General features: G+C 35.1%; 1 protein-coding gene across 1 annotated transcript in view; it reads left to right on the top strand.

The window, feature by feature from the left end:
- Nucleotides 1–24,101, top strand: part of BRDT (bromodomain testis associated) — a 48,717-nt gene that overhangs the window by 12,955 nt on the left and 11,661 nt on the right. The window contains exons 9-14 of the mRNA XM_032641909.1: nucleotides 49–338; nucleotides 432–545; nucleotides 1,039–1,170; nucleotides 9,529–9,584; nucleotides 11,751–11,925; nucleotides 17,641–17,741. Of these exons, the coding sequence (XP_032497800.1) occupies nucleotides 49–338; nucleotides 432–545; nucleotides 1,039–1,170; nucleotides 9,529–9,584; nucleotides 11,751–11,925; nucleotides 17,641–17,741 (868 nt within the window). The remainder of the gene's footprint in view (nucleotides 1–48; nucleotides 339–431; nucleotides 546–1,038; nucleotides 1,171–9,528; nucleotides 9,585–11,750; nucleotides 11,926–17,640; nucleotides 17,742–24,101) is intronic.

Here is a 24,101-nt window from a genome sequence, read left to right on the forward strand (position 1 = left end):
AATAACATTATCTAAAATACATTTGATTACATTTAACTTTTGTTACAGTCAGCCAAAGAAGGGGAAACAACAGGTCTTCGCTGTGAAATCTGAACATAAAGATAATGCTAAACCTATGAACTATGATGAGAAAAGACAGTTAAGCTTGGATATAAACAAACTCCCTGGAGATAAACTTGGGCATGTCGTTCATATAATACTGTGCAGAGAGCCTTCACTGAGAAATTCCAGCCCTAATGAGATAGATATAGACTTTGAAGCACTGACAGCATCAACACTGAGAGAACTGGAAAAATATGTTGCTGCATGTCTGAGAAAAAGACCAGTAAAACCTCATGGTATGTATTTCTTTATATTAGTAGAAATCAGTCTGGTATTTGTGTTAGTTTTTGGTTGTACTCACTCTTTTTTTTTCCTCCTAAATCACACAGGTAAGAGAATAATGAAGTCCAAAGAAGAACTTTATTCACAGAAAAAACAAGAATTGGAAAAGCAGTTACAGGATGTCAGTAATCAGTTAAATTCTAGAAAACATCAAACAAAACGTAGGTACCGGTTTTTAAAATGTTCCTGTAACTATTTAATGTCTGGCATTTAAAAAAAAATACATTTATTTATTTATTTATTTATTTATTTATTTATTTATTTATTTTTGGCTGCATTGGGTCTTTGTTGCTGCACACAGGCTTTCTCTAGTTGCGGCGAGTGGGGGCTACTCTTCGTTGTGGTGCGTTCGCTTCTCATTGCAGTGGCTTCTCTTGTTGTGGAGCATGGGCTCTAGGCACATGGGCTTCAGAAATTGTGGCACACGGGCTCAGTAGCTGTGGCTCGCGGGCATCAGTAGTTGTGACTCGCCGGCTCTAGAGCACAGGCTCAGTAGTTGTGGCACGTGGGCTTAGGTGCTTCACAGCATGTGGGATCTTCCTGGACCAGGGCTCAAACCCGTGTCCCCTGCACTGGCAGGTGGATTCCTAACCACTGCACCAGCAGGGAAGTGCCTAATGTCTGCCATTTTTAATGTCTTTTCGTATTCTGTAGCTGAGAAAACTCAATCATCCAAGGACATTGGAAGTGGTTCCCGACTGAGTGAAAGCAGCAGCAGTAGCTCATCAGAGTCTGAAAGTAGTAGCAGTGATTCAAGTTCTTCAGACAGCAGTGATTCCGAATCAGGTTAGCTGTCCCCTTAAGTATACCTCTGCTTGTGGGAAAATATTTTTCTTGTAATATTGAGACTTATCATTTGAAGAAATGTTCGTTACTTACCCAGAATCTATGGTTTGGATGCCACACTTATTATTTAATTGCATGTTGACAATCTGAACTATTTTCCTTAAAAGAGATACTGTGTAAAGTGAAACTTCATATTATACGTATGTGACTTACAGGCTTGTAATGTTGAAAATAATTTACTAAAGGTGGGATAGTCTGATATATAATATCAGGTCCTAATACCAAAAAACAGCACAGAATAAAATGCTGATTTTCACTTTTTAATAAAAGATTATTTGAGGACATCTTTCACTTTATTCTCTGATATATCAAATCACTCTAATGTTGCAAAGTTTGCTTTGTTGTGACAATATATTCTGAATTGAATTTTGAATTAAGAAACCAGTCATCCCAGAAAACGTGTAAAGCAGATTTTTTTAACTTCAGTGTTTTCTTCACTGTTGATTATTGTCCATTTATAGAAAAATGTACTTTAAATTCAGATTCTCAGTTATGCTAAAGTACCATGTTACCTTATATAGTTTATCATCAACTATATCAAGCTTAAGGCATTCGTGTTTCCTTTGTACTCTTTCACTGATGGTTGTGTAGTTGACAGCTAATCCCTGCCCCAGGTTTCAGACTTGTCAGAGGCATTCCATCATTGTTCACCGAAAGGCACATTCAAATACAGGGCACTTGGGGGCCTAAGATTTTGCTTTATTTTAAATGAGACATTTCTTGTTTGTCATGAAATTCAGCTCTCTTTAAAACATCCCACACAGAATATTGTCACATTAGGAATTCTTACCGTTTGTAAGAATATCCCTCCTATTTCAGTCCGATAGTAAGGGTCTGCTCCGTTGCAGTACATTGTTTCACTTTTGGTTCTCTTTAATTTGTGATGCTGATGTCTGCATTTTGTTTTTACATTTCTGAAGTATATAGTCGTAAACATTTTTGTTAGAATAAACAATTTTTACTTTTGTTGAAATTTGTCACACTAGAAAATTTTTAAATTAATTTAGGACTCAGATTATACATTATTTTCTTATAGTTGACTTTTTAAGCATAAAAAAGTACTGAAAAAACTCTAACTTGCATTTAGTATTTTAAATTGTGACTAGCATTTGTAATTTCATCTAATAAAGAATTTATGGCCTAATAAGTTAGAGCACTTTGTCTTTTATTTGTAGAATAAAACTCTTATTAAATTATCTAATTATATATTGACTACTGATCAATAAATACCTTGAGTATTAGCAGAAAAGTACTTCAGAGTGCTTCAGTGAAGTACCTTAATTTTAATTTGAATTATCAGTTTCTGATAGAATCTTCCAATATGTTGCTTGAAGGAAAGAATGTTTTTCATCTATTGTGTTCTTAAAATAGTATAATATATATTATGTTTTCCTAACTTTCTAGCAGAATAACTCAGCCTCAGAATTCTGATTTTAAAACACTATTTAATTTTTATTTTATGACTATTTTATTTTATTTTATTCTTGTTTGATGTCATCTTTTCCAAGTAACTGGGGATGTTTTTAAAAACACTGTTAAAATCAAGGTAGCGAATTTTTATATTTCAATCTACTTTATGGATAATGTATAGGTTTGTGACACTAAGGTCAGTTTGTCTACTAATATGATAGGATAGTATGAGTTATCATTTATCTTTGAAATTTTCATTGTTTTATGAACCAACTACATACTTCATTGGAAAAACACTGTATATGTAGGTTGTAAGTTGCAAATGCAATGCTTACCTTAACGGGGAAAGAACAGTTATCTCTTTGCTTAATAAAATAAATTAGTAAATGAAGCAATGGGACCTTTTCTCCTGTTAACTTCAGTTGTACCCATTAAAATACTGTAAGGCTCTTGGTTTCTAGTGTGTAAGCTAACAGCATTTTTTTAACTTTCCTGAGAACAACAAAAACTATAAGTAAAAGGACTGCAAATTGTAAAAAATAATTAATTCAGACTATATCAATAGCTATACCTATTGTAAGAATAAGCAAAGCATCTACCATTCTTAATAATGCACATGACGTTATCAAGAAGCAGATGACAAATCCCAAGTCTAAGTTTCAGGGTGAGGGGAAATGGGGCTGTGGAGAAAATATAATTTGTGAAAATTAGATATATTAGCAAAAACTTTGTTACATAAGTAAAAATTAATTGAAAATGTAAATAAGATTTTGTAACTTTAAAATTTATTACGGGCTTCCCTGGTGGCGCAGTGGTTGAGAGTCCGCCTGCCGATGCAGGGGACACAGGTTCGTGGCCCGGTCCGGGAAGATCCCACATGCCGCGGAGCGGCTGTGCCCGTGAGCCATGGCCGCTGAGCCTGCGCGTCCGGAGCCTGTTGCTCCGCAACGGGAGAGGCTACAACAGTGAGAGGCCTGCATACCGCAAAAAAAAAAAAAAAAATTTATTACAATTTGTCAAGAGCTGAAACTTAAAATAGGAATATCTTGATTATCAGAACTCTGATTAAATAAGAGTTTTGATTATTTAAAATAGGACATATGCATATAATTTCATTTCCCCAAAATTTTAATAGTGGAATCTTTTCTGAAAGCTTCTGTGAGAAATTCTTTTCTGATAGAAGGATATTGATCTTTAGTAATTTTTCTTAATCTATTTTTTAATACCTGTCTTCCTGGATTTTTTAGCAACTTGAGACTGTATGCAGTTTTCTTAACAAAGTCACAATCTTTTATTTAGTTATTTATTTTTTTGTCACAATCTTTCATAATTTCTGTTATCAAGGACAGCTCTCTAAATTAACTTTTCGAAATTCTTTAATAGTATTGACTCTTAAGGTTCTTCTGTAGTTTTCTTGTATTATGAGTTTCTCTCTTTACTGCAATATTATTCTGTTTAGGTATGCTGAAATGTTTTAAGGGTGACATCTGTGAAAAACCCTTAAATGTTATAAATAGTGTTAGAGCTGTTTACACATTCATTATTATGTTCTATGTAATCTTAAACCTTATTTTATGCATGTTTGAAAAATATGGAGTAATTCTGCTTCATTAAATGGGATTAATTAAATGGCAGGGGAGTAAGTTCCAAGGAAAGATTTATTTTAAAATTTCTTTAGTTATAATTTCAAACAAGATACTAAATCAGTTCCAAGATAGACTTGTAATGAAATCCCAAATCTTTGAAAACTATAAGCAAGAAATCTGTGGTCTAGAAGCAGTACTTAATTGCAAATTTCAATGTGATTCGATTTTGCCGTTTAAATTATCTTCTTGAGTTACATTGGCATATGCAAATTGTCATGTGCCAAGAAATCAAGAACAATGATTGGGAATTCCCTGGCAGTCCAGTGGTTAGGCCTCTGCGCTTTCACTGCCAAGGGCCTGGGTTCGACCCCTGGTTGGGGAACTAAAATCCCACAAGCCGTGAGGCGCAGCCAAATAAATAAATAGATAGATAAATAAATAAAATAAAATCCTATCTAAAAAAAAGAACAATGATTAAACATTGGTATAAATATAAAACCTTTCTAAACTGTTTTTCATAACCCAAAATATCATTAAATGCCAGATCAAAGATATAAATGAGGCTTGACAATAAAATGAATTCCAGATACATATATCCTATGTTAACTAGGCTGCGCTAGAATGTACACACAAGCAATTGAGAGTTTTCTAATGCTCAACAAGGTTGGCTATCTTGAGTGATATAATAGGGAGGAATATTATTAACAGATTTAATACTATTACTGAGAAACCATCAAATGGAGCAGCTCATAGGTAATAGTGCTTTTTTGATTCTATCCTTGTAGGAAATAACTTCAGGAACTGTCTAAATGTTAGCTCAGATACTTGATTAGTGTGGAATAGAATATTTTTCAGGAATGATTATCATTTCAATTCTTGCAACAGTTATACACAAAGAAATTGAATGGTTATGGCATCAATTCTTTACCTGGTTAAGACAAAGTGAATTTGTCACTTCATATCATATTTTGGACTTTTTGCTTTTATTGGCTTCAGTGTAATGTTCTGAAAGTGAAATTTATGAAATTCTTTAAGTACCAATTGTTCTTTTTTTTTTTTAACTTTCTTAATTATGGTGACTTAAAAGTAGGAGTAAAATAACCATTTCTCTTTAGTACTACAACCCACATCTTTTGTAGAAGTGACAATGATGCATTTTTTTTTTCATGCAAGGGAAAAAGGACAAACTTTGTCCAAGTTTAGATTTTATTTTACCTTTTAAGGGGGAGAATGGTTTAGTAAATGTAGGAAGTATGAAATGACAGTTTGGAGTACTTTTCATCATTCAAGCTAGAAAGTTTAAGAGAAATGATTAGTACTCATCATTTAAATATTTTAAACTTTCATTAGTTTCTCATCAATTAGAGTGTTTTTAAAGCCCCAGAAGGATAAATTCAAGGACTCAGGCTTGATTAAACACTTGCATATATTGAGGTCTGTACTTGAGCCACGAGTCTTAGAAATAGGGATAAACTTTGTCATGTGCATTTAAAATTTTTCTGTTCAAACTGGGTCTTACTGAATAAACAGGCTGTCTAGAATAGTGTTTCTCAACCTTGGCAGTACATTAGAATCACCTGTAAAACTTTAAAAAATAGTGTCCAAATCTGAATTGAATGGAGGGTGGGGCCAGGTAAATGTAGTGTTCAAAGTATCCCATGTGTGCACTTACCTGGCAGTCCAGTGGTTAAGACTCCACACTTCCAATGCAGGAGGCCCACATTCGATCCCTGGTCCGGGAACTATGATCTCATGTGGCGTTGCCAAAAAAACCCAACAAAAACAAAACAATGTATCCCATGTGACTAATGTGCTGCAGTGTTTGAGAATCATCAGTCTAGGTGTTTTTTTGTTTGTTTCCACTTTCTAAACTCTAGTTAAAATTACTTTGGTAAAAGGAAGAGGCAGCTTATAATCGGTTTGTTCTTCTATATTACATAAGCACCACACACTTAAATCAAAATACCAAAACATTCTTTAAAGGGAGCAGATTTCTTTCATTCAAAGTACTTGATTTTTATCAATAGGGCAAATCATTCAACATCTCTGGACATACTTTCTTTCCTATAAAATAAGGTAATAACTTCCAATCACTTTTCTATACCCTGTCCTATACAACAGAAGTGTGATTTGTTTTTCTAATCTAAAAATCTTCAGTAATTTTTTCTGCTGTAATGACATTACATTCTGGTTTTACATTATGTATGGTATTATATTCATATTCAATTTATCAAATTTTTTAGTCAGTACTGGCTTGCTGATAATATTTGGTGTCTCTGGAACATTGATCTCAGTGCTTTGATAGGTGATGGTTATTAGCAAACCTTTCAATCAAATATTTGATGCCAGATCTCTCTCTTTTTCTTGATTCTGTGATTAAAATTTTTGCTTAGTTTGAAAGGAAAGTTTTCCAATCAAAGTTTTATATTGAGGTTTTTGGGGAGCTGTGAAAATAAAACACATTATATAATGTGCAAAATATTCATTTGTTTAGTAGTTAACATATTTTATCCAATTGGATCCTCACAAGGTAGGTATACATATTATCACAGATCCCTGGTGAAGTTAGTTGACAAGCGTGTATGTTGTCACTATAGTGCTCAGTTTTATTAATGTTTGTAAGACCTGGTAGGGCTTCTTCATTTATTGAAATGTGGTCTTAAGCTTGATAGTGAAAATGTGTATGTTTGCCTTTTAATTCCAAAGGCCAGGAACTCATAAATAAACAGAAATATGCAGTTTTATTTTACTATGTTCCTGGAAAGTCAGCTACATAAGAGTAGAATGAGAAGCAGAATACTGAGTTTTAGGCTATCATTATTCATCTATCTATAGTCTGTAAGACTTTTTTGAGGCATACTGTATTTGGTGTTTTTGATTTTTTTTTTAATCAAAAATCTTTGATGCCTTTTGCTAGTGTTTTTTAGATTTTGAGGTGCTAGTTTTTATAATAGTCCTGAGCTTTAGTTTTATGTCAGAGAACTAAGATAATGCCGTTGAATTTTTCGTCAGAACACTAATGTGGTATGTTGTATTTTTACTGTAGTTAAGAGTTTATATCATTGAATAATTTTAGGTGCATATTTGGATAATTAAGACAGATGTGTATCACTAATCATTAGAGAAATGCAAATCAAAACTACAATGAGATGTCATCTCACACTGGTTAGAATGGCCATCATCAAAAAATCTAGAAACAATAAATGCTGGAGAGGGTGTGGAGAAAAGGGAACATTCTTGCACTGCTGGTGGGAATGTGAATTGGTTCAGCCACTGTGGAGAACAGTATGGAGGTTCCTTAAAAAACTACAAATAGAGCTACCATATGACCCAGCAATCCCACTACTGGGCATATACCCTGAGAAAACCATAATTCAAAAAGAGTCATGTACCAAAATGTTCATTGCAGCTCTATTTACAATAGCCAGGAGATGGAAACAACCTAAGTGTCCATCATCGGATGAATGGATAAAGAAGATGTGGCACATATATACAATGGAATATTACTCAGCCATAAAAAGAAACGAAATTGAGCTATTTGTAATGAGGTGGATAGACCTAGAGTCTGTCATACAGAGTGAAGTAAGTCAGAAAGAGAGAGACAAATACCGTATGCTAACACATATATATGAATTTAAGAAAAAAAAATGTCATGAAGAATCTAGGGGTAAGACGGGAATAAAGACACAGACCTACTAGAGAATGGACTTGAGAATATGGGGTGGGGGAAGGGTAAGCTGTGACAAAGCAAGAGAGAGGCATGGACATATATACACTACCAAACGTAAGGTAGATAGCTGGTGGGAAGCAGCCACATAGCACAGGCAGATCAGCTCGGTGCTTTGTGACCGCCTGGAGGGGTGGGATAGGGAGGGTGGGAGGGAGGGAGACGCAAGAGGGAAGAGATATGGGAACATATGTATATATATAACTGATTCATTTTGTTGTAAAGCAGAAACTAACACACCATTGTAAAGCAATTATACTCCAATAAAGATGTTTAAAAAAAAGACATGTATAGATGTACATATATTATGTGATCGTATTAATGAAGTCTGTTTTTTTTGTTGTTGATCAAAGCTGAAATCATAACTTTTCCCCTAAATGTGAAAGCTACCTGGATCTATACCCTCAATCTTTGCAGTCTGTCTTCTTCCCTTCCCCTTTCCACCTAACCCCCAACACTTAAAATAATACTTAGTGGAGTGACATTAAGATGGTCCATGTCATTTTAAATACTTGAATTCTTTAAATTAAAGCACGTCATTGAGTGGCACTTAGCAATTTTAACAGTGTCCAGCATCAGACATTTTAGGAAAGAACAGTAACACATCCAGCGGAAACTGATGGCATTTCAGGAGGCAGAAGGTAATTATTAAAATTAGAATGTTTTAAGTTTGAATAAGACCTGGTGTTGACCAGCCTTGGTGCCCTGAAGCCTGAGGCAAATAATGCTCAGGAGGCTCATGAAAGCTGGCTGGAGAGGTGAATCAAGGCATTAACTACCAGTTTGGTGCTTTACCACACTGACTTAGGCTTCTTACTGGGGAGGATAGCACCAGAATCAATTGTAGGATCATGAAAGAGGAACCTATGAGCACCATGTCAGAGAGATCTCTTTTTACATCTACTCTACTGCCAGTGTCAGCTGTAAAGGCATTTCTAAAGGTAAAGGAGGTACTATAAAACCCATTTGTTTCTATGTAGTTGAGGCTGCCAGATAGCTCGGAAGTAAACGGAGTATTAATTAGATGGGATCTTTATTATAATGCTTAGCAAGCAGAGCAGACTTTATCATGTATAATCAAATAGCTTCACTTTTAATAAAAGACTGTACCCTCTCAGATAATGACATACCCTTCTCTTGTAAATTCTCAATTATTTTAATTAAGCCTCTTAATGGCTACTTGGTTAAAGATGATTTTAGTATAATTGGTACTGCTTGTTTAAACCCTTATCTCTGTTGTAACTTGTTTCTTTTTAAACTGTCACTTATTCAAGCTCTTTACTCTGAAGTAACACATTGTTCTTTTTGCCTAATAATCTAAATTGAAATTTGTGAGGGGATATTTATTCCATTATGTGGAAAAGAAAATATCCCTTTTCAAAGCAAGTATCCCTTTAGAAATTTTGACTGATTCCAAGAGGGCAAAAAAATTTGTAAATAAAAGAATTTCTTGAGTTAAGAAGTTGACCATTTTCTTAAAATCATCACTTTCATTCTAATGTGAAAAAATCTGTCATTTAGATGATAGTAATTTTTTAAGTTGGCAAATATTAAAATATTTATATACGTTTGCAGAAATGTTTCCTAAATTTACTGGAGTAGAACAGAATGATTCTTCTTCTAAAGAGAAAGTAAAGGTAAGTTAATTCTTCATTTTTACCTTAGAATTTTAAAATTATGTAGGTTATAGCTCACTGGTATAGTAGTAGCTTTCTTTAAAATTGTTGATTTTATTTACATGAAGAGTTGTCACTCATTTTAATTTGTCAACTAAATGTTCAAAGATTTCTTTGTAAAGAAGATTGAATAGTGAAATGATTTGGTTACATTTTTCTAACAAGATGTGACTTTTTTATGATTTAGTCAGACAGGTAAGTTGAACAAATTATAGAAATTTCAGCTTAGTCTTGAGAGTCTAAATACAGAGAGAAGGTCTTGGTGTCCCCATGTGCGTACCAATTACCAACTATTCATTTTTAGCACATCTATGTTTGATTAGTAGTTGACGTGCTTTAAAAAGAATAAAAGTAATTTTATCTTTTACTACTAATCCTCATAAAACTTTTAATCCTTTGTACCCATCCCAAATATAGAATTACAGGTGTATACCTTTTATTAAATCATAAACTTACTTAACAACATCTAACTCTAGGTTAGGGGAAATACAACATAAATAATACTGTCTTGAAGGATCTCTTAGTTGTGAGAAGAGAGATAATCATATAGTTAAGAGATTGTATGATTAGTGCTATAATCATCTATATTCATAATATATTGAGAAAATAAAGGAGGAATATATATATATACTGCCTGAAGGAGGGAATGCTTAAAATGGGTTTTAAATTACAGGGAAAGGGAAGAAATGGTTAGTATATTGACATGCTGATTAGGGACTTACTTTTTTAAACAGAGGTAGTAGCAGTAAGAGGGTGGGGGGGGGGAAGCACAGGAGGTGTGTTCAGGGAAATATGGTAGCAGAGAGTGTTTGTATGGGATTAGTTGGCTTTGGAGATATAATAGGGAGGGCTTTGCACACCTAGATAAAGTGTTAATATTTAATTTGTTAGGTAGGCGTGAGCTCTCAAAGGTTTTTGAGTGGAAGGAAGATCCAGATGATCTGTCTGCCATAGGTATTAGTGGAATCAGAAAATTATGTCAAGTTATGAACAAACTTTGGAATAATTCTCAGTACATAGCACACAGAATGCTATGTTTATGATCTGTTTGTGACCAAGGTTTTTTCAGTGTCACTCACTGAAGAAGAAAATGCTCATTTAAGACAAAAGAGGAAATATATTTATAGGATCATGAATAAATGCACATATTTGTGTGTTTCAGAAAGTGTTGTTTTGCTGATTTAAATCTCAGCATTTGCCTTTAAGCTTTGGGCTTGGGTCTGTATTATTGTTGGGATAAACATTTCTATGCCCTTTGTTTTATTCAAACTAGCATAGGTATTCATACACTTGCCTTATCGGCTCACTCACTCTAACGCCGTTATTAGATGGAGAAGGAAGATTGTCTTATTCATCTCTGTACTATCTATAACTCAGAGCTTAGTAGACAAGGTACCTGGGCTTTGGTACTGTAACTTAGCTTGCCACTGAATAGATGTGAGGTTTTAGGTTAAGTTACCTTCCTTATATCTAAGTCCTATTGTAAACTGTAAATGGGGATAATAATTATACCAAACTCATAGAATTAGTGTGAGAAATTAAGAACTATATAAAAGGCTTACCCTGGTGCCTTGCACATCGTAAGTATTAACTAAATATTAGCTATTATAATACACTTTTTCTTAATAAGTAGTTAACAGTTTGGAATCAGAATTTGTTGATAGTCTATGGCTCAACCATCATGTTATTCTTTTTTTAAACACCCCCTCCTTTTAGATCTATAATTCACTAAGGAAAAGGGGGTAAAGAAAGTGGATTAGTCTCTAGATTTGGTATAAAAGCTCAGTTTTTATTTTCAGTAGATCACAGGGAAGCATTTGAAAATAAGCAACACTGTTTAATAACATATGTATTAAGTCTATGTGTACTAGCAACTAAGATCACAGACTTTGACTCTGCTTATAAGCTATATAATGGCCAAGTTATTTAATCGTTCTAAACCTTAGTTTTCTCATTTGTAAGATAGTGATATTTATACCTTATAAATTTGTGTGACTTAATTTAATATCATATTCAAAGACAGTATTAAATTATATTCTATCCTCTTGTGTTTCTGTTTTCTTAGTTATACTTCTTGTGTGGTTAAGCTCTGAAAGATAGTTTTGTTTAACTTTGTCTTAGCGGATACAATCATCTGTGCAATATACAACCTCTGGGAAAACTAGTCTGGTTCATCAGACTACATGTTCAGGTGGAACACCACCAAATCCCTACCAGTTAGTATTTAATTATCAAGAATCAGAACGTTTACAGAGTGTGGAAAACATTTCACCTTTACAAATTCTGCCTCTTTCAGGTAAGAAATTAAGAAGTAAATGACTGTGATTGAACAACTGACTTCTAAATGAAAATGCCAAGATTATCTTAAATGTTATGTATCTGGAATACTGAAAATCATAACTAGTAAATTCCAGGTTAGAAATAATCCCTGAAGCATATTGCTTTATACCCCAAGGTACTCATTACATTTGAATGAAAGAAAATTGTATGTGCAGTTCACACACAACTTACTTTCATACAGATTATATACATTGGCATGTGAGCCATGCATAAAAACCTGTCACTGCCATAGCTCATAGCAAGCTCTGAGCAGACTTGCGAAATGTTGCTCTGATTTCCATGATGTCTGTGTGGGTTGGAAAGGTAGATTAGAATAGGGAAAAGATAGAGATTCTATAGGTAGAGAAATGAAGTTATAAACATTAAAAACAGTTTACAGTTAAAGAAACTTGGGCTAGAAATACTTGCTTAGTGGTGGTTCCTATTTACTAAAAACGTCTTCTAAAACTGGAAATTTTTGTATTGTTAGGTTCATTTGACTTTATAAATGTCTTATCTGTTAGTCTTATCAGACGTGAACATATTACCTTTCTCAGCCTGGTCCTCCTGGGGATGTGTGGCACAGGAGCATACTTCTCTGATAGTGATGAGCCCAGCTTATGGAGTGCCTGAACTTTGAGACACAAATGTATTCAGGCCTAGACAGAAGCAGATGTGAATATTCCATATCCATGTCTCCTTCTGTCTAGACTGCTCCCTGGCCTTCCAATGGCAGGGGTTTCTCCAAAACAGAAGAAATTTCTAAGCTGTTTTACTGAAGCACAGATTAGGAGGAACACAGAAGTTTTGATCCTCCTTTATTGCTTCCAGTAAAAGCTCCCTACTATTCTGTGTTTGAGTATTCCGTTTTGCATTTAACTCAAGTTATAGCTCTTGACTCTGGAGAAGGAGTGGAGATCAAGAGAGAAAATATCTGAGGCAACACTGAGGGGCATCCCAGGAAGAAGTATAAACAAAGATCCAAAGGATGAAATATTTAAAGCCATTCTTTTCTGGAAAAATATTTTCAAGTATTCAGGAGAATAACTGAAGATGTAGTTGTTCTAGGTCATAAATTACCTTAAATACCAGTGCTACATTTGGATCTTTTATTTTGCACACAGAAAGTAGCTTCAAACAAGAGCATAACAAAATCAGATTCTACATTAGGAAGAGATTGCTGCTTGCTGTATAAGGGATGGACTAAGATGAAGATGCTCTGATATAATTGGGACCAAGTAAGGAAGCTGGGTGCTATAGTCTAGGAAAGAAATTATGAGGACCAAAACTAAGGCAGTACATACAGAAAGGGTGTGGCTAAATTAGATATTTTTGTGGCAGAATTACTAAGCTTTATTAGAATAAGTGTCTTACCAGAGTATTATCCAACAGTTGGCTTGAAAATAAGAGACATTGTTCATTTTGGACATGTTTAAGATGCTGCAGAATATCTAATTGGAAATCTATAACTAGAAATAGGTTTCTGGAACTAATAGGGTGTAACAAGAACTACAGTTAGGAATTACCAATATGTAGAAGCTACTTGAAGCCATGAGAATGAAGGAAAATGTACAGAGCAGGAGGAGAAAGGTCAAGGACAAAATTCTGGGTAACCAAACTCCCTCTCAGTAAAAGTAGAAAAAATTAATAAGTTAAAAGAAGAGGTAATCAAAGCTAAGAGGAAAAGGAAAAATGGAATAATAGAAGCCCAGGAGATACGTTTTTCGAGGAAATCATCATCACGAGTATCATGTCCTACTATATATAAAGCCTTAAAGTACCATGAGGAATGAGGAGAGAAGATTAAAATTGGCAATGTGAGATTTTTTTGCTTTTACAAAAGCTTCTTTTATGGCTATTGTGATTGAGATGGAAGCAGATTCTTGTAAATTGAGAAGTAATGGAATCTGAATGTAAACCAGTCTTTCAAGAATTTTATTGAAGAGGATGGGAAGATAGCTGTGGCTTTAACAGGAAGATAGTTTTTTTGTTTTTTTAAGACTGGGAGAGAGGTTGTTTTGTTTTGAATTTTGAAATCGGCGAGATTTGATCGAGTGTGGAGGTCAATCGCAAAGAACCAGAGTGGGGAAAAGTTGCTGTTTTCATTATAGTAAGTTCCTAGGAGAATGATAAGGATAGCTTTGAAGAAGAATAAAGACATTGAAAAATAATGGAAATAATGCAGTCAAGATGGTCTTTTGTTCCTATTTTAAGAAAACGTCCTATCTATGAAGAGTCAGGCTTTAAATATCTAAATCTTCGGTCGGGATCCGTTTCTTGTATTCCTTCAATTTCTGTTTATACGTGATTGTGAGTAACAGTACTGTGTAAAGGGGAAGTTTGGATGATGCCGAATGGCTGTTCTACTGCACTTAAGCAGGTTTTTCAGAACCAAAGTGGTTTGCATTTGCCAACTGTAGGTGGCACTATGCCCAAGGGAAACTGCAAATATATATAAGCTATAAAATGTATATAGAATTTTACTTTTCTGGAATGTAATCTTGGTGGAAATAAATTAGAGTACTAAATTAGAGTTACATAGAGTACATAAATGTATGTTAGAGTACATAAATATTTAAGAAGTTGAAGTTTTAAGTATTATCAGTTTTCTTCAAAACTTCTGCCATCATCTCCACATGAACTGGAAGATGTCTAATTTTTTTTCCTTAAAATAAGTTGAAGTTTTTAGTCATGAAGGATTACTAAACTTTATAATTGATCCTTCCAGAGCTCTTTAAAATATCTTTACTCAGTTGTATTAAGAAATTTTTTTTTTAAAAATTTATGCTGTCACATCAATGTGAATTAACATGGCAAATGAGAAGGTAAATCAAGGAGTTTGCCATCTAGTAGGAGAAGTAAACAACTGGTATATAAAGTAAAAATAGGGACTTCCCTGGTGGCGCAGTGGATAAGACTCTGCGCTCCCAATGCAGGAGGCCCGGGTTCGATCCCTGGTCAGGGAACTAGATCCCACATGCATGCCGCAACTAAGAGTTCACATGCCACAACTAAGGAGTCCACCTGCCGCAACTAAGACACCAAATAAATGAATATGTCTGTGGATATGTGTGTGTGTGTGTATGTGTATATAAATTTTTTTTAATTAAAATAAAGTAAAAATAATGTGCCCTAAAAGAACCCAAAATGAAATTTAAGGAGATGAGGAAGGCAGAATTACCTGACCTCTTTGAAAGATGTGTATTGATGTATAGTAGGATCAAAAGGCATTTTGGATAGAGGGAACAACATGAATGAGTGTATTTAGGTGACCAGTAATTCAATGTGATTAAAGCTTTGCTTGAATAAATAGGAATACAGGGAAATAAATTTGGGAAGGTAGATCAGGATCAGATCATAAAGAACCTCAATACCTAGAGACTTTTGGACTTAATTATAATAGTATAGTCAGTGGGGAGCCAATGAAGATTTTTTGAACAGAGTGTGCTTCAGTGTAATTACTCTGCCAGTATTGTGTAGGTCAGTCGGAGAGATGGGGAACAGAGACCAGAGGAGGAAAAGACCAACTGGGCTGTTGCAGTAGTACAAAAAAACTAAGTGATGGAAAGAAAGAAAAAGGTATAGTTGAAAGAAATCACAAGAGTGGAGTGAGCAGGTCTGCAAAAGATGAATATATGCTGGGTTTTAATAACAAAGGGGTGTATAAGCTTTGGTGGCTCAGAGGATAGTGGCTGGATACTGGTCCAGGTTGACAGACCTGGAACACAGATGAAGAACAGATGTCTGAGGAAAGATGAGTTTTGTAGTGTTTTGAGGTGCCAGAGGGCATCCATATGAAAATGTTTTTCAGAGAGTCGGTCCCTTGACACACTTCCCTTGGCTTCTGTGACACTCTTCTCTTGATCATCCCATCTCTGAACGTTCTTTACAGACACCTACTTTATCTGCCTACCTTTAATGTTGATAATACTCTGAGTTACATCCTTAAGCCTCTTTTTACTTTACTCCAGGCTTTTCTAGCCATATTCCAACGCATAGGCTTACTGAGCTAGGACCTCCCCCTCAACTCTCATAGCAATAGGCTTGGAGCAGACCTCCCATTTACCCAGGTATGCCATACATTGATCATTTTCTACTTACTATGGCATGTAAAAGGTTGGAAGGCAGCAATCTATACATCCTTCCTGGATGATCTTCTTGGAGTCTTATGATTTCTAGTCTCATTTTTACAACTCAAGCATCCAAGCCCCAGGCATGTTTATACAACTCTACTGAATACCTTAAACAGCACATAGGCATGTCAAATGCAGCATGTCAAAACTGAATTTCCCCCTTTTAATTCCTACATTTAAATCTTTCCTCTTTAGTTCTTGATAATGGCACTGTCACCATTTACTAACTTAGAGTCAACAAACTGAGCCGTTTAGAATATACTTCTCTTGACATGTATACTCTTTCTACTTCTTAAATAATATCTGATCCCAGGCAGAGAGGGGATGTAGTTCTGTACTTAGACTTTTTCTCCCTATTTTTCCATTACCTGTTGAACTGAGAAAATAGGTGCATTGGGCCACATAGGAACACACAAATTTAGACTTTGTTCCTTCATTCATCCGTCCACTGACTGTTTTGTCTCACCCTCCTGTGCTCACTCCTATCCTTTAGTGTCCCTCCCTTCTTCAAGCCTCACATTCAACTAGTGTGATTTAGCCAGAGAATCAAAGGAATTGATGGGTGATAGAAGCTTAAATGTAAGTTCCTATAACTCTAAGTGGCCAGGATTTTATGAGCTTGAGCCAATTAACAAAAAGATAGCAACTCAAGTTTTCATTTTTCTCCTCTGTCCTTTTGCTACTAGTTAGTACCTATAGACAAGAGCTGGAGAGACCTGAAACAGAAATGACCTAATTACATTTCATACACCATTATGCTTTTGGTCACAAATGTAGAAAATTCAGCTCCAGACTGGCTTACACAAGGAATTTTGTTATCATACATATTGTAGTCCAGAAGTAGGTCAGTCATTTAGACATGTTTGACAAAGGCTCAAGCTCTATTTCTGAAATTATTTTCACCTGTAATAAATGAAATATTTGTATGAAAGCTTTACAGTCAGCAGGATTGTGTGGTTTGTTCTCTTCACCTCAGAGTCAAACAACATTTTGCATTTCTTACTCCTATTCTCCACTGGGCAGTTTAGGTGTCTGGTATCTTCGTTCTTCAATTCTTTGTATTTTCTTTGTTCTCAATTTGGCTACCAGGAAGCATCTTTCCTTAGAAGCCCTAAGGTGGCTTAGGCCTCCTCTGTTCTAAATGATTCACTGGTGTGGGGGGTAGGATTACCATAATTAGCTTGGCCAATGAAGACCCATCTCTGGAGCTGAGGTCAGTTTACAAGCTGAAAGACTGCTATACCATGGGGAAAGCTAAAATAGGTCTTGGTAGGTGAGCCACAATGTCAGCTATACTTTATGCTGACAAAAAAAAAAAAAAAAAAAGAAGAAGAAAAAGAGAAGAAATAAAGGAGGTAAAATTTCAAGTGAAAATGTTTATTTTACAGTATTACAATTCTCCAACTAAGAATACTCCAAAATTAAGCATAAAAAAACTAGTTATTTTATTTTCATAGTTTCTGACCTGGCGGGGGGGGCGGGTGGTGGTGGAAATGTCAAATTCTGGAGAATCAAGATGAAATAAGTTGACTATACTATTCTAAAAATGTGTGCATCAGATAATCCTGAACAACGCTTGAATGGCCTAACTGTGATGCATCCTTCTGGTGATAATGACACAGTGGTATTAGAATCAGAATGTCAAGTTCCAGTGCAAAAGGTAAGAGTAAAGTTATTTTTTCTCACAAATATTGAAGGGATTTAAAATTGAATATAGAAATGGCATGGAGGTATTTTAAGCCCTAATTTGAATGAATTTTGGATCTCTAAGCCTAATTTTTGCCTACTTATTAAAAAAAAAAGTTAACCTGTGAGCAACACTCTTTCCCACCCTCTACCTTCAGTCCCCATATTTGTGTTTAATTGTAAATTCTATAATGCTGGTATTTGCCAGCTATCCTGATTTTAAAACATGTTATAAAACTATCTTTTAGAATCTGTTGTAGGTGATTTCCTCATGGAGTCTTTGGTGCACTTAATCTCAAACCACACATTGATCAGTCTTTCAACAAGTATTCTAGATGTTTGGGATACATTAGATACACCAGGTACTATTCTAGACATTTGAATCTAGTAACTGTCAGAAATGGACTATGAATGAGATATTCACGTATCCCCTCTTTTTTCTCTCCCTCCCTTCCTTCCATTCTTTCCTTTCTTTTTTCCTTGTAAGTACTTCAGAGGACAAATCTTACTGCTTGGGCACACTTAGGAATATCTGACATTTCACCATGAGGAGCATATTGCTTTGGCCTTGTTTTTTCTTATTCTTAGAATCTTTGACTTTCTTACAGACTGCTCTGCTAATAATTATTATCATCAAAGGTGACCTGTGTTTAATATGGGTGTTTTGTTATTGATAAGAACCATTTAAAGAGTACCTTTCCTGGGAATTCCCTGCTGGTCCAGTGGTTAGGACTCCTTGCTTTCATTGCCGAGGGTGCGGGTTCAATCCCCAGTCAGGGAGCTAAGATCCTGCAAGCAGTGTGGCCAAGGGGGAAAATAAAAAAACAATAAATTTTTTTAAAAAAGTGCCTCTCCTGATATCCAGCATAAATTTTTTACTGTTATTGTTTTTTGTTTAAACATTGGAAGTGTCATCTGTCCCCTTTAGGATGCAAAGAATAAAGCAGCAGAGTTTCTCAAATATTTGGTTTACTGTGTACTAAAATCTTTGTTTCTCATTTAACAAAACTGTAATTTTGACTGACCCAAAATAAATTTTGAAAACAGTAAGAAAATTTTCAAAAGGGCAAAGAGATTACAGCAAAAATAAGCAGCAAAACATCAAGTATATGTCATACCATTGAAGTTTGTGTTAAAGGTAAAAGTGACATAAGTCTACTCTCTGTTGATGTCTAGCATATAGTAAGAACTAAAATGTTGAAAGCTTGAGGAGGAATGGGATTGTGTGGCTTGTTCTCTTCACAACAAACCGTTTCCATTCTTTTTTTTTTTTTCCCTTGATTTTAAACTGTTTCCATCCTTGACATTATTTCCTACCGTTGCTCACTCACTGTCAGGAGTGTTATTACCACTTACTGAAAAAAAAAAAAAAAGGCTACAGAATTTTGGTGCTAGAACAGATCTTTGAGAATTAGTCTTTATGAACAAACTGTGGCCCAGACAGTTCAAGCATCTTGCCCAAAGAAGAGCTGATACTAAAATAAAACATTTCTACAAGGTCCCAACCTCTGTTGTTTTACTCAGAGCTCTAGCTTTGCTGTTCGTCTCTTACTTACCTCTGCCTCAAGAAAGGGTATCCCTTCTTGCCAAGACTTCTCTATCTCTCTTCTTCATTTTCTTTCATTTAACAGATTTTTGTGGAGCTCTCCTGCCATCTCTATAGTCTCTATTATTCCTTTTGTCTTATTTCTCCACTACCTGTTTACATTTTAAACCAGGCTTTCTCAACTATAGCACTATTGACATTTTGGGCTGGATAAGTTTTTGTTGGGAGTAGGCCTGTACATTGTAGGATGCTTAACAGGAACCCTAACCTCTATCTACTAGATGCTAGCAACACCCCTTCCCTTACCACTACGTGACAACAAAAAACTTTGCTGACATTGCCATAGGTCTTCCCTGGGCAAAGGAGAATCACCCCAGTTGTGAAGCAGTACCTTAATTTTACCTAGAATCCAGCTGTTCCCTTATTCCTGTAATTTGTCCTATCAGAGGAACCAATGATGTCTAAAAGTGCTGCATCCCTCCCAAAGTCTTGATAGGGTAAGGAGTCCAGGGTCTTCTACTACTTCTCTCTCTGGTTGAACATCCACTGTGGTGATTTCAGTTACAGTCTCTCTGCAGATGACTCAAATATATAGTTCTAGACCTGACATCCTGTGAGTTTTAATCATTTTTGATTTCTCAGTCCCGTACAGCCAAGGAATTGCTAAATTCTTTGCGTTTTACTTTCAACATGTTTCCTTTTCCACTTCTGCCTCAGAGAACAGACCTCATTGCTTTCAGTCTGAGCTCTTTGTAATATTTATAACTGGTCAGACTAACTTGAAACCTTCCTTGTTCTAATCCATTCTGCTTTTAACATTCTTACACTGTTCCTCCTGATGTATTGCTCTGATCATATTACTAATATGTATGAAACCTTCAGTAGTTTCTAACTTTGACTCCAGAGTGAAGATTAAACACCTTTACCTTATGACTCCGATCTAGCCTTTCAGTCTTAACTATAAGCCTTGTAATTCACTGAAATTGAACTTTTCACTTCTCCCCGGATATATCTAGTAATATCTTTAATTATGATTTTCTTTCTTTAGTGAGGAATGCTTTCCATCCTCATCTCTGTCTGTCAAAAGTCTTCTTATTCTTCTCTGTGATGTCTGAAAAACTGTACTGTACTCCAAACCCAATTATGAACTTTCTTGTTTTAGGACCTGCCAAAATTTTATTGCAATTAGATAGACATTTCCAGGATCAAGCCAGAGACCAGGGTTTCATCCTCCCTTTATTTCCTATTAAGTATACTACCAGGTATTACCTGTTCTGTTTCAAATCTCTACCTGAAGGCAAGATTCTTTAACTAACTCAGTAGAAAAATGAAGTCTGGAACTAGTATTTAGCCCATTCCATGGGTAAGAACGAAAACAGGTTTTATTGGCAGCATACAGGAAAGACTTCATAAACACAACTGGGTGACCTATGGTGAAGGTCTTGTGTGTACAGTAGGGGTGAGATTACTTCAGGATGGAAATTAAAAAGGCTTATGGAAAAGTCTTGTCATAAATTTTCTTTTGGTTTACCTGGGACCCTGGACAAATTTCTCCCTAATATTTCATGGAAATAATATGAAAAGAGGAATCAAGCATAATTATTAAGGAGACATTTATCAAAAAAAATTTAAACAGAGGATGTTCAGGTATTGCATTGTCATCTTTCCTTACCCCAGATAAGTAGGCTAACTCTTTTTTTTTAAATTGAGGTATAACTGATATATAATATTATTAGTTTCAGGTATACAACTTAATATATTGAGAAATGGTCACCACAGGAAGTCTATTCTCTCCCTCTCCCAACATAGTTAAAAATTTTTTTCTTGTGATGAGAACTTTTAAGATCTACTCTAAGCACATTTCAAATGTACAATGGAGTATTATTGACTATAGTCACCATGCTGTACATTGCATCCCCAGGACTTACTTATTTTACAGCTAGAAGGTTGTACCTTTTGACCTTCTTCACTCATTACGCCCACTCCCCACTCCCCCTCCTCTGGCAGCCATCACTTTGTTCTCTGTATCTATAAATTTGGGGGTTTTTGGGGGGAGTGGTGTTTCTTGGGGTTTTTTTAGATTCCACATATGTGAGATCATATGGTATTTGTCTTTCTCTGTCTACTTATTTCACTTAGCATAATAAATGCCCTCAAGTTCCATCCACGATTTCCTTGGTTTTTTTGTGGCTGAATAATATTCCATCATGTATATATGCCACATTTCCTTTTTCTGTTTATCCATTGATGGACACGTGGTGTTACTTCCAAATCCTGGCTATTATGAATAATGCTGCAATGAACGTGGGAGTGCAGATATTCTTCAAGATCCTGATTTCATTTCCTTTGGCTATATATTCAGAAGTAGGATTTTTTTTTTTCGGGTATCTCTATGCTGTTTTCCATAATGGCCATACCAATTTAAATCTCCACCAACACTGTACAAGGATTTCCTTTTCTCCATGTCCTCGCCAACAGTTGATAATTGCCATTCTTATAGGTGTGAGGGTGATATCTCATTGTGGTTTTGATTTGCACTTCCCTTATAATTAATATTCCCTTATGATTAGTGATGCTGAGTACCTTTTCATGGACTTGTTGCCCATATGTTTGTTCTTGTTCTCTTTGGAAAAATGCCTATTCAGGTCCTCTGCCCATTTTTTTTCAGTTTGTTTGTTTTCCTGCTGTTGAGTTAGTTTTCTAAGTTCTTTATATATATCTCTTATCAGACATATGATTTTCAAATATTTCCTGCCATTCAGTAGGTTGCCTTTTCATTTTGTTGTTGGTTGCCTTTGCTAAGCAGAAGGTTTTTTAGTTTGGTGTAGTTCCACTTGTTCAGTTTTGCTTTTGTTGCCTTTGCTTTTGGTGTCAGATCCAAAAAATTATCACCAAGATGGATGTCAAGGAGCTTACCACCTATGTTTTCTTCTAGGAGTTATAGTTATGGTTTTAGGTCTTATATTCAAGTCTTTAATCCATTTTGAGTTGATTTTTACATATGGTATGAGATAATACTCTAGTTTAATTATTTTGCATGTGGTTGGTCAGTTTTCCCAATACCATTTGTTAAAGACACTGTCCATTACCCATTTTACATCCTTCACTCCTTTTCGTTTGTTTGTTTTTGTAGGTCATTTTCCTTTATTTTAAATGTAACAGAAAGTTACATTTTCCAATGAAATAATAATGAGGCTACTGGCTCTCTCCCACAAGACTCTGAGGCCAAGCCAAACTATATGAAGGCTAGCCTATTCACACTATTTTCCTTCACTGCTCTTTTAATTTCCTCTTTCCCCATCTTCTTCTGCAGCAGCACAGGGACTACTCACTCACCAGAACACGTGCCCAAGTATGAAATGAGTCCTTCACTCCTTTATTGTAAATTAATTGACCATAAGTGCATTTGTTTATTTCTGGGCTCTCTATTCTCTTCCATTGTGCTATGTGTCTGTTTTTATGCCAGTACCATACTGTTTTGATTACTGTAAGTTTGTAATATAGCTTGAAATCAGAGAGCATGATACCTCCAGCTTTGTTGTTCTTTCTTGGAATTGCTTTGACTAGTTAGGGTCTTTTGTGGTTCCATACATATTCTAGGATTGTTTGTTCTGTTTCTGTGAAAAATGTCATTAGAATTCTGATAGGGATTGCATTGAATCTGTAGATTGCTTTGGGTAATATGGATGTTTTAACAATAGTAATTCTTTCAGTACATGAACATGGAATATCTTTCCATTTCTCTGTATCTTCTCCCATTACTTTCATCACTGTTATAGTTTTCAGTGTACAGGTCTTTCACCTTGGTTAAGTTTATTCCTAGGTATTTTATTCTTTTTGATGCAATTGTAAATGTGATTTTTTTCCTTAATTTGTCTTTCTGATAGTTTGTTAGTGTATAGAATCACAGTGGATTTTTGCATATTGTTTTTGTATCCCGCAACTTTACTGAATTTCTATATTCTAATGTTTTTGATGGAGTCTTTAGGGATTTCTATATATAATATCATGTCATCTGCAAATAGTGACAGTTTTACTTCTTTCTGATTTGAGTGCTTTTATTTCTTTATCTTGCCTGATTGCTCTGGCTGGGACTTCCAGTACTATGTTGACTAGAAATGGTGAGAGTGAGCATCCTTGTCTTATTCCTGATCTCAGAGGAAGAGCTTTCAGCCTTTCATCACTGAGTATGATATGAGATGTGGGCTTGTCATATATAGCCTTTATATGCTAGGATATAGTCCCTCTATACCTACTTTGCTGAGAGTTTTTATCATAAATGGCTGTTGAATTCTGTCAAATGCTTTTTCTGCATCTATTAAGATCATATTTTTATCCTTCATTTTGTTAATGTGGTGTATCATGTTGTTTGACTTGCAGGTGTTAAACTATCCTTGCATCCCTGGAATAAAACCAACTTGATCATAGTGTATCATACTTTTACTGTATTGTTGAATTTGGTTTGCTAATATGTTGTCGGGGATTCTTGCACCTGTGTTCATCAAGGATATTAGTGTGTAATTTTCTTTTCTTGTGATGTCCTTATCTCATTTTGGTATCAGGGTAATGCTGGCCTAGTTAAATAAGTTTGGAAATGTTCCCTCCTCTTCTGTTTTTGGAAGAGTTTGAGAAGGATTGGTATTAGTTCTTTAAATGTTTGGTAGAATTTACCAGTGAAGCCATCTAGTCCTAGACTTTTTGGAAATTTTTTGATTACTGATTCAGTCTCCTTACTAGTAATTGATTTGTCCACATTTTCAATTTCTCCATGACTCACTTTCGGTAAGT

This window comes from Phocoena sinus, chromosome 1 (genome assembly GCF_008692025.1).
Source record: "Phocoena sinus isolate mPhoSin1 chromosome 1, mPhoSin1.pri, whole genome shotgun sequence".
Classification (NCBI taxonomy): Eukaryota; Metazoa; Chordata; class Mammalia; order Artiodactyla; family Phocoenidae; genus Phocoena; species Phocoena sinus.